Source organism: Lactuca serriola, chromosome 9 (genome assembly GCF_051521515.1).
Source record: "Lactuca serriola cultivar US96UC23 chromosome 9, Lser_US96UC23_V15, whole genome shotgun sequence".
Taxonomy (NCBI): Eukaryota; Viridiplantae; Streptophyta; class Magnoliopsida; order Asterales; family Asteraceae; genus Lactuca; species Lactuca serriola.
Genome location: NC_136416.1, coordinates 10298989 through 10310552, shown reverse-complemented (window position 1 = coordinate 10310552; position 11564 = coordinate 10298989). Strand labels below are relative to the sequence as shown.

The following is an 11564-nucleotide window of genomic DNA, read 5'->3' as shown; positions in this document are numbered from 1 at the left end:
TAAGCACTTAATCCTTGAAGGCATAACCCCAAAATATAGATTTGACTTCCTTGAGCTGGAAAACGTCGTAAAGTTGCCAACTTTATGTTCATGCAAGTCCAAATGAAGCTCTTAAGCTTAAAAGAGACATAATAAGTGACTTATTGCTTGCATGAAACCAATTATCTCATAACTCTTGCACCTTTATGCTTAAGGAGTCCAATACAAACTCATATCTGGAATAACAAGCCCTTAAAACGACTTCATTCTCATCAACCCAAAAAGGGACCAAAAACATAACAAAGCACATATGAAGAGATCTAAACATCTATAAGTCAAGGTTCAAAATTGACACCTTAGAAAGCTTGCACAAGAGGAGATGATTCTGGATCCAAAGTCTTTTCACCAACCAAAGCAACTTCAAGATCTCCTCTTCCTTCACAAAGGCCAAAAATAAGCACCAAGAACTTCTTACTAGCTCAAAAACACCACCAAGAGGCTTAAGGATCGTTTATAGGGTTTTAGTGGCAATAGAGGCTGGTAAGGAGGCCAACCATGAGGAATTAAGACCTTTAAATAGGGTGCAACACCCTAAAAATTAGGGTTTCTCCACCAGCCACCAACACGTCGTGTAATGACACAAACACGTTGTGTTGGTCCAATAAAATTTGCGGCCCAAAGGCATATCGACACGCCGTGGTGAGGCTTCACCACACTGTGTTCAAAGAGAATCATGAAGGCATTTGAAACTAATTCATACCTGGAACCGAGTGTTACACAAATCTTAGTTTGGACTTGATGAATAGAAATATTTGTGAATTCAATAAACTAGGAATGATTCTGCTATCGATGGAGTATACTTCATAATATAATCTTTCGTGAATGCGAGAAATTTGACTTTTTTATTTGCATGATATACGACTTAATGCAATATTCAATTTATTTAGGTATATTTGGTTACAATGGTTTTTTTGTTTAATAGGATGATTCTATCAATATAACATATAAGAATATGTAGAAATTGTAGAGGAGCCCATGCCACCTATTATATCAACATTCTCACTAGATGTCAATTAAAAATTGGAATGGTGAGTTCCACTCCAAGTCTCCCATGTTTCTTAAAGTCTTTTTAATTCTTATCAATTAGAATTTCTACAAGAAAATTGGCCCTCTATTGATTTACATATACTTGATATCGTGTAGGGAATCAATTAGGAAAATTCTTTCCAAATGCCATAACTGTAGAGCCTACATAATGGTTTCCAAGGTTCTCACTTAATAAACAAAATTGAATTGGAGGTTACACCCAAGGATTTTCAATGTCTTGAGAGGAACTTGATGCAGCTGGTGGAAAATATTTCTTACTCGTTTAAGCTAAATGTCAAAAATCAATATGTGTGGTTATGCAGAGCTTCATGGCAAAGTATTAAACATGAAAAAGGCACATGTAACACATTAGATAATTCATGTACCTTTGATGTATGCTTTGCACCTTTGAAAATATACATTCAAATCGCCCTTGGCAAAAAATATGGGATTACCTAAAGTTATGTACCGACATCCTTTAACAAAAAATGTTTGATTAAGCAGCTAATGCATTGAGAACTATTTGGAGGCGTTGAATACAAAGTTAGGGTCATTAGGTAATGAGGTGGTTTGCGATTTGGAGCTTTTACAGACGTGCTAGAGTTTATATCTAGCGAAAATAAAACACAATCGAGGTGGATGGTTTACACAAGTAAACACTTTATTGATGAAATCAGATTTAGGTAAGATTATTTTCTCTTATCATTATGGATATTTACAACAACAAAAGGCTAACTTCCAAGGTTATTTCTATTCCATTGTAGCCAGTGTTTGTGTCGTTTTTTGAACATCTACTATGCCGATTATAATTACAAAATTATCTAACATAATGAACTTGCCAACTTTCCAACAATAACTCCTGCCCCATATGAAGCATGTGGTTCCTTCTAGTTCAATATAAAGTAACAATCTATATAAGATAAAAAATACAAACTAATACATATAATAACATAGGGTGAGGTTCAATATAGAACCATCATTAACCATTGAACCAATAAACCAATTTTTTTTTCAACTTTTAGAGCTTATTTTTTATAAAAAAAAAACTAAAATTACAGATATTTCATAAATTAATTTTATCATTTTTCCAATGATATCAAATTCGTAAAAAAAGTTAATTTTTTCGTCAAATTCGCACTGTGAATCTGTGCAGATTCACAATTCGAAAAATATATAATTTATTTTTTAGCATTCACAACGTTAAGTTATGAATTTAGATTTTTTTAATTTTTTTCGATAAAGATTATGGTTTTCTACTTAATTTTTCCCTAATAACATATTCAAAAAGTTAAATATATATAAATTAGGTGTGAAACCCATGTATTACTTGAGTTTATTTAAAAGAAAAATTAAATATTAAATTCAAAATATTTGAGAAGTTTGAATTTATAAGAATAATAAGAAAAATATTGAATTATTAAAATTAATTTTTTTCTCTTTTAAATTAAAAAAATAATTTAAATAAATAAATAAATGAAACTAATAAGACTTTAATTTAGTAATTTAAAATTAGAAGGAAAGTCTACTAATAAAATTGATATGTATTTATTATTATATTTAAATAATATATATGAAATTTAATAAAAAGAAAAACAATAAAATAATATGTGGAATAAAAGTAAATTTAAAATAATCAAAAAATGACATATGACAAACAAAAAAGAATGTGATACCTGACAAAAAAAAAATTATTTATTAAAGTATAAACGAAATTCTTATATTACTATGCTTCATATAAAACGTTTATTTGCATCTATTTCCTAATCAAATTAGTTCAGGAAATCCATTTATTCATGGACCGACCAGCCAAAATAAATGCATGCGCCAATATTGACATTCACATGCTCATGTCTCCTAAAACTAGAAAATAAAATTAAAAAATATGTCGCATATGTATATCAATTACAAAGTGTCGGATATGCATATCAATTATCATGTCAATCCATTGATCCAACTACTCCACGTATTTTTTTCGTGCTTATAAATTGCATGCAAATTATAAAAGTGACTATATAGTTTAATGGACACAACAAAACCTTTAATCTTAGTTAGATTTAAGGTTATATTAGTTTGATGGAAACCTTTCTAATATACCAGTATTTATGTCTTTTGATTGTCACTTTAATTTTATTTATCATACATCAATTCTCACAGGGCCGACCCATAAGGAGTTCAAAGTGTTCCCATGAATATGACTCACTATTGAAATCTAGGAGCCCAAAATTTTATTCGCCTTTCTATTAGCCTAGGTTCACTTTTTAGCCAAAATAGTAACAGGTTATGTATCAACGAAAAGAAGGAAAGGAATGAGACAAGCGGTAATCTGAAAGTTTTGGGGAAAAAAATGATGTTTAGGCTCCTTCAATATCGCAAACAGTGATTATGATTTAGACATGTGAATAAATTAATGATGTCGGTGAAATAGCGAATCTTCGAGCTCCTTGGTAACAATCTCCTTTCATTCTTTGCTTAAAATAAAAAAAATCATTCATATGAAACCCTTATAACTTTGAACAATATTAGACGGATTTTAAAAGTTGTGAGTTCTTTTTTTTATACCTCTTTCTTCATAAATCTTCAATAATATTCATACATTTTCAATAATCTTCATTAATCTTTGAAATTAAACTGAAATCAGAAACCTTCTATTGTCGACATGAGGTGTTGAAAATCAGAATTCGGGTCATAGGGAATAGGGACGAAAATCTAAATGTATTATACACTTCTTTTATATATATATATATATATATATATATATATATATATATATATATATATATATATATGATACATATATGATATTGTTTAGAAGTTGTATAGTAATAATTAACGCTTCTTGTTTCTTGAATATGTCAGAAACAAAATATGTCAAGTCAGCTTTTAGGTTTAGAAGTTTCTGATTCTATAGTTGTTTCAAGTTTCAAAAAGAAAAATGTAAATTATTATATTTCTGATTTCTGAATTTTTTTATTACAAGCAAACGAGATTGTATCTCTACCGATAATGAAATATACTAACATTTTGATTTTTTTTTATGATGTGTTTCTAATATTTTACAAGTTTTTTAGAGGTCAAGTGGTGTTAAAACTTTTATTACTTGAGTTTTAGAATCAATAAACCTTTTAGATAAAGTTATTTATAGTTATGTTATTGAAAATTTTATTTCAATGAAAATTTTTATTTCAAAGAAAAATGTAAATTACTATAAATTTTTTTGTGTATAATTTTGAATGAATTTATGTATTTTGCAATAAAATATGAAAAATTATAATTGTTTTGCTTAAAGTTTTATGTCTTTTAATTTTTAGGGTCTTATTTTTGTTAAATTGCGCAGGGCCTACAAAATCTCCCGATCGACCCTAACTGTAAGAAACGAACCCTATGCAAGGGACATTTATCGATTGGATATGTCCAAATGTCGTATGTATAACTTTTCCAAATGACTTGTGCAAGAGCATGGATAGTGTTTGCTTCGATAGATTCCCGACTATACAAGTCCTTGAAAATGATTAGCACTTCACATTATTTATCTTTTTTTTTGACATTCGATTAATAAAAAAACAAAATTTTAAACTTAAATAAACATTTTATTAATAAAAAATTACATTAAAACCCTATATTATAAATTGAAAAACTAATAATATAAGAAAATAAGACTTAAGGGTATTTTGTGTCAAAAACCAAAATTTAGGTATGGGATTCTTTTGAGTTGGAGTATAGCCAATCCCTTTCTTCCTTATTTCATTCAACTCAGCAAAACCTAAAACCTTTCCCCCTTGTTGCCTTGCCTGCGCCGACCAAGAAGGACCAGAAGAAGTTGACACGAGAATGGAAGAACGAGATGGAAACGAAGAAAGACAACAGAGGGAAAAACGGTCAAATATTGTTTCCTATTGGTTGTCTTCCTCGGTTTTTGTAGACTCCACAGCCAAACCACCAGACATGGGGGTGGTGTTCACGCGTTTCTTGGACTATCAAGTTGGCTTTCACACGTGAGGTGATGCTCTATACCGGATAGCCTTAAAGTAACGTCCAATCATAACATATTCATACTTACGTCTATTAGCAGGATGATTACATTAACATCGAATAACAAGAGTACAAGTCTACTAAAGTTAATTACATAAATGCATAAATTTAGTCAATTATTATCATATGATTGGAATGATTCAATATTTTCACTAAATTAAGAGTATAAATAACAACTTGTACTATATATTAAAACAAAGCACCAAATTAAAGAGTCGGAAACCTTTAAATTTGGTAGGACATATTAATTATACAAGAGTTTATTGTTGTTTGTGCCTATTTTATGTCCACGAATTCAAATCACCACAGTTTATAATACATATTACTTTCACAATATAATCAACAATAGAAAACTCCAGATCTTGAAATAATTTTGATGTAAAAATATATAATAAATACATACACAAATTAACCCAAATGTTTGTTCAATCCACATAGAGTATTCTTGATCCCAAATGCCACACAAAGATTGTAGTTAATCCCGTTTGCGGCTTTTAGCTGCGGTTCTTGCACTTCTCCATAGCTTTTGGTGCTAAAGTTACAAGTTAAATGAGATTTATTAGGTGTGTTCTTGAAGGTTGATATACATATAATTGGTTACATTATGATAAATGACAATCTAATAAAAAAAATATTACTTAATTATGTTGATTGTTTTAATAATAAAACTTTGTTCCATGTCACTTACCAAGCCCGATAGCTTCCTTCCCTTTCATTATACGCAAACGCTTGCATGAATCAACGAACATCCTGATCATGAAAAACTAAGAAAAGTTAAACATATATATATATATATATATATATATATATATATATATATATATATATATATATATATATATATATATATATATATATGTGTGTGTGTGTGTGTAAAAGCTTATTGATGAATGTTATAATTCATTCATTTATTTATAGATAATCATAATGCAATGGGGATAATAAAAAGTAATTACTCCCAAGGAACATCACCAACGAGCATCCAATCCCCGTCTTTGTCCTCATAAGTTGGAACGTAGTCAGAGCTGTTCAAAAGATCCATTAATTTGCTCTCGTTCATGAAATCCTTCAACCCATGCGATCCACAGTTACCTAAATGATTTGATTTTTTTTTTAAATGAATGGAAATTCATTAATTAGTTAGTGATTATTTTTTAAAAAAACATCACTGTATTAGTTAAGAAATTAATATAGTAAATTTGATTTATTAATTACCAATAGTGAAGGAACTGAACATGTTGCCCAAAGCATCGGAGAGATCTTGATAGCTTTTGTACATTTTCAGATCCACTTTACGAAGGTAAGGAGCTCCATCCATACTCACCTTCACAAACGCTACCCCACCACAACCGCCGGTAAACTCTTCATGGCCGCGGAGGCTTATGTTTTTTTGGATTGATAGCATGTTTTTCCGGTAAGATCTCACCGGTGGCCAACCCACCACTTGTGCCCTACAAATAATTGAAGTTATTATAAGTTTTTGTTTATGTTTTCAACAATATATAAACTGAAGTAGAAAACTTACTTCGCTGGTGGGTTAACTGAGCAATTACCATCGTCTCCGCCTGTGGCTTCGAAAAGATTCTTCTCTTGATCATTCTTGGTTTCCTGATCATCTGATGACAGTTTCAGCTTCAAATCCATGATTGTCTCATCGTAACTTCTCTTTCCGTTGCAATGCACCGCTGTATCTCCAACTTCACTGGTCTTATTTCCTCCGCCGCCGCCGGGCAACCCTAGCCGTAACTCCGTCTCCTCGAACGACGTCATCTCTCCTCTATCTCGCTCTCTCGTGGTTTTTGTTTGGGCTGTTGGTGAATAAATGGGCAAATCATTCTTCCTAATAATACTATATGTACTATTACTAAGTCCTAAGATGCCGTTCAAAAATAAAAATTCATGTAATAATTTTATATGTATTTTAAAGAGAGAGAAAAAATTGTTAAAATTATCTCACTACTTAGTTGAAATATAATTAGGTTTTTACCTTCGGCTATAGGGTTAACCGACACGTAATTAAAATTTTTAGTTCTATTTTGATTATTAATATCTTTTTGTAAATCTAAAGTTTCTTAATAAAAAAAATTATAGTTTTTTTATATTATAAATATATTCTAATCAAATACTATCATCTAATTTATAATTTGTAAGAATCATGGTTACAAAATTAATTAAATTTTATAGTAAAAAAACTCAAAATTATTAATCAATTATTTTAAATAAACTATTAATTAAGAGATATTATTTTAATTATATAAAATTATAATTGTTGATTTAAATAAATACGTAACCTTATAATCTGTATTAATTTTATTTTAATTTTTATTCTGATGTTATTAATTTAATATAACTAGAGTGAAAATTTTAAAATTTGAAATAAAAAATCAATAGGTTAACAAGCGGCATGACATTAATTAGGATGTCTAATAGGATGACACATGACAAAAAAAAATAAATTTATTTTTTTATTAGAATAAGAATATATATATATATATATATATATATATATATATATATAGTGAGAGAGAGAGAGAGAGAGAGAGAAAGAGAGGTTTTAATATTGATGAACATGTATTGTACGGACGTGTGAAAACAATGTTATTCTATAAGAATGACTAAGAAAATAGGTTGTTGGGTAATGTAAATATGTTCAACCTCACACACCTATCGTCATTATCATGCATTCTCATTAATTTTTATTCATTTTTGTTCTCATGCATCATTTTTCACTTATTTTCATTTTTACGGAATACGATTATCAATAACACATTTTGAGAGAATAAGAATCATAAAAAAATCTATAATACCCTCATAGCCAATTTAATTATTGAGAATGCATGATAATGACACTCATTTGTGATGTTCAACGTATGCACATTAACAAACAACATATTTTCTTAGTCATTCTCACACAATAACACTAGAATAACATTATTTATACGTCCGCACAATAGACGTCCAACCTCATTTAAACCTAGCTTTATATATATATATATATATATATATATATATATATATATATATATATATATATATATATATATAAATTAAATTGCTTTTTACTTTTTTTTTTGTAACCGGCCGATAATATATAACAAAAAGCTTCTGTTAGCAAGAGATTAGACCGGAGGTAAAGAAAGTACAGGGAGAAATACATAGGAATAGTTACAAACAAAAGAATATATATATATATATATATATATATATATATATATATATATATATATATATATATGTACCGATCCAACCCCCTAATTTTAACCAATTTACGCATGTGTTTAAACCATAAAAATACCATCGATTTAACAAGATTCATAATCACAGATGGAGGGATTTTTCTCCTATTGAACAGAAGATCATTACGCGCCTTCTAAATTCCCCACATCGTACCATAAAAGAAACCAATTAGAGTGTTCCTTTTTTTAAGATAGTTTGCCCACTGAGACACGAAGTTAATAACCTCTCGAGTCGAATTAGGATTGTGTAATGGTTGAACACCACACATCTATAAAACAAATCCCAAACAGTTTCTCAAAGTTGCAATAACACAACACATGATCTGTTGTATCCTCATCTGTGTTGCACAAAATACAACTATTCGTTTTAGTATTCACCCCTCTTTTCCTTAGCTTCATTGCAGATGAGAATTTATTCATTACATCCCGCTATACAAAACTTAACACCATGATTGGTACTTCTTTAATTCAAGAAATCATAATACTTGGAGAGTTGGTTTATATCTTCCTTATTCTTCTTCTTAGGATCTCCACACTATATCTCTAATCTGAAGCTAAACTACAAGTTCATCCATCATTTTGTTGATTGAGACTCTTCGATCCGATTGATGGGTTTTGAGCATTCTAACACTTCCTAAGTGTACATGCAACCCTAATAACCTTGGATCTATGTTTGTCTAATTATCATGCAAAGTTGAATTCCAAGGTTATATTCCTATCTTGCATACATGGGGAACAATTTTAACTTGAATCATAGATAGAATAACTTACCTTGTTGTTGCTTGTGTTCCTTGAAACCTTGTGAGCCTAGCACCCCAAGTGTGATGCCTCAAATGCTTCACACAACACCAAATGCTCTTGGAAAGACTCTTGAGATAACACACACTTCTCAAAATCGGCCAAGCCCTCTTGTTTCTTTTTCTTTAACTTGTGTAGCCAACTTTGTGGAGAATGGGACTCTTATATAGTGTTGACACATCTAGGGTTACACCATGTAAACCCTAATGTGTCATGACTCTTCATTTCCATGACCCATGGGTTTGTAACTCCCATGGAGCATCCATGGAGCATCCTATGGGTAGAACCCAACTTGATAATCCATGGAGCCTCTTAGCCCACTATACAAGATATGAATGATTTACATAATCAACCCATATATTTAATTAGTTAACCTTTGATCACTTAATTAATTCCAAATTAATTCTTTGATCAAACTAATCAAATAATATTATTAATATATTAGAACTTATAATATATTAATAATCTCCAAGTGTTATTTCTCTCATTTAGTCTATCCAATTGCATGGTGCCATGCAACCCAAATGGACCATGCCGGGTCGGGTCAAGTACAAGCCCGAAATAGTTATGGACTTAGACACCTTATCCAACAGTCTCCCACTTGGATAAGTCTAATAACTATATCTCTAGTACTTCAGGAACCGACCGGCAATCGTAGCTCTTTCAAGGTCTCTCGGAACTGAGAAGATGATGATACGCCATTTAAGATAAGTGATCATATAATCCTCTGTTCTAGATATCAGCCGGACAAATACATGGAACATAGTCTTGCTTATTGTCCAGCATTTATTTCCCGATTTCCGATTTGTTTGACATAGAACTTAATTGAACACATCAACTTAGTTCTGACCGGGCCCGGTACATGGGTCAAAACAAAATCATCGAGGGGCCCAGATATCAACTTCTAATCCAAGAAGGAACAGATAAACTTCGACTCATATGTTTGTTCTACCACTCATTGAATTACACACAAAAGTACGTTTTATAACATCGAGTTACCAATGCGGTTTCGTACAGTCAATGCATAACCAACTTGTAAGTAACAAATCATATCTCTAGGTTTGAAGACTTATATGATATTACCGTCTCACGATCACTCGAGATAAAATTCCATGAAGTGATTCCAGTGAGCGTGGGTTGTGTCCAATGCTCAGAACTTATGAGCACTCATGATTGTTGTAGCCTTGTCCAAGACCTCTACAACCAAACATGACAGTCTTGATTCATATCTACTTCCAACATATGACCGACTGTGGAGGTTTGAATAATATGTTATACCAAACAAAATTATTCTGGAAGTCAAAACATGCAAAAGAAATATAGTAAACGATTGACAAGAGATAGCAACACTTTACTCATAAATAAAACACCTTTTATTCATCATCAAATGTCAATTACACTTTACAAATTTCCGGGTTATCTAACTACTAAAACTTATATCATCCTTCAGCCCTATGCTCCGAGCATGCTGAAGATGCTTAACCCTACTCAGTCCCTTCGTGAGGGGATCTGCTGGGTTCTCATCCGATGATACCCTCTTTGCCACGAGGAGTCCTTCTTTGATCCGATGTCTGATGAAATGGTATTTTCTGTCGATGTGTCTGGATCTCCTGTGATCCCTTGGTTCCTTGGCTAAGGCAACAGCACTTTCACTATCACAGAAAATTTCCATTGGCTCTTTAATAGCTGGTACAACTCCAAGGTCTCCAATGAAGTTCTTCAGCCATATCGCCTCCTTTGCTGCTTCACTAGCTGCAATATACTCTGATTCACAGGTAGAATCTGCCACTGTCTCTTGCTTGGAACTCTTCCAAGAAATTGCTCCTCCGTTTAGGGTAAAGACCCAGCCCGACTGAGAGCGGAAATTATCCCTATCAGTCTGGAAGCTAGCATCACTATACCCAACAAATCTCAAGTCATCACTCCCACCGAGGGTAAGGACCCAGTCCTTAGTCCTTCGTAGGTACTTGAGGATATTCTTTACCGCAGTCCAGTGTGCCTTGCCAGGGTTCGCTTGATACCTGCTAACCATGCTCAAGGCAAAAGCTACATCGGGTCGAGTACACGTCATAGCATACATGATCGATCCTACAGCCGAAGCGTAAGGTGTTCGACTCATTTCTGCTATCTCAGCCTCAGTGCTAGGGCTTTGTGTCTTACTCAATCTGGTGTTACTCTGGATGGGTAACTCTCCTTTCTTGGAATCCTGCATGCTGAATCTCTTCAGCACCTTATCCAAGTAGGTACTCTGACTAAGTCCAATTAGTCTTTTACTCCGATTTCTCAAGATTCTTATCCCTAAAATATAGGCAGCTTCACCAAGGTCCTTCATAGCGAAACACTTCCCAAGCCAGGACTTTACTTCCTGCAAGGTTGGAATGTCATTTCCTATGAGTAGTATGTCATCCACATACAATACCAAAAAGCTAACTATAC

General features: G+C 31.9%; 1 protein-coding gene across 1 annotated transcript; it reads right to left on the bottom strand.

The window, feature by feature from the left end:
* Positions 1–5260: 5260 nt before the first annotated feature.
* Positions 5261–6930, bottom strand: LOC145072619 (auxin-responsive protein IAA16-like). The gene is made up of 5 exons (XM_079019075.1): positions 6620–6930; positions 6310–6545; positions 6051–6186; positions 5783–5844; positions 5261–5626 (listed from the first exon to the last, which is right to left on the bottom strand). The coding sequence occupies exons 1-5, from the start codon at positions 6862–6864 to the stop codon at positions 5589–5591; spliced, it is 717 nt and encodes a 238-aa protein (XP_078875201.1). The 5' UTR covers positions 6865–6930; the 3' UTR covers positions 5261–5588.
* Positions 6931–11564: the final 4634 nt, after the last annotated feature.

What these genes read in the sequence shown, in the direction of transcription:
- LOC145072619 (XM_079019075.1), bottom strand. Translation starts at nt 6,864, where the DNA reads ATGACGTCGTTCGAGGAGACGGAGTTACGGCTAGGGTTGCCCGGCGGC. An exon ending in GTTCAGTTCCTTCACTATTG is followed by an intron (nt 6,187 to 6,309) that starts GTAATTAATAAA and finishes CAAATCATTTAG; the next exon opens with GTAACTGTGGATCGCATGGG. An exon ending in GTTGGTGATGTTCCTTGGGA is followed by an intron (nt 5,845 to 6,050) that starts GTAATTACTTTT and finishes TTTCATGATCAG; the next exon opens with GATGTTCGTTGATTCATGCA.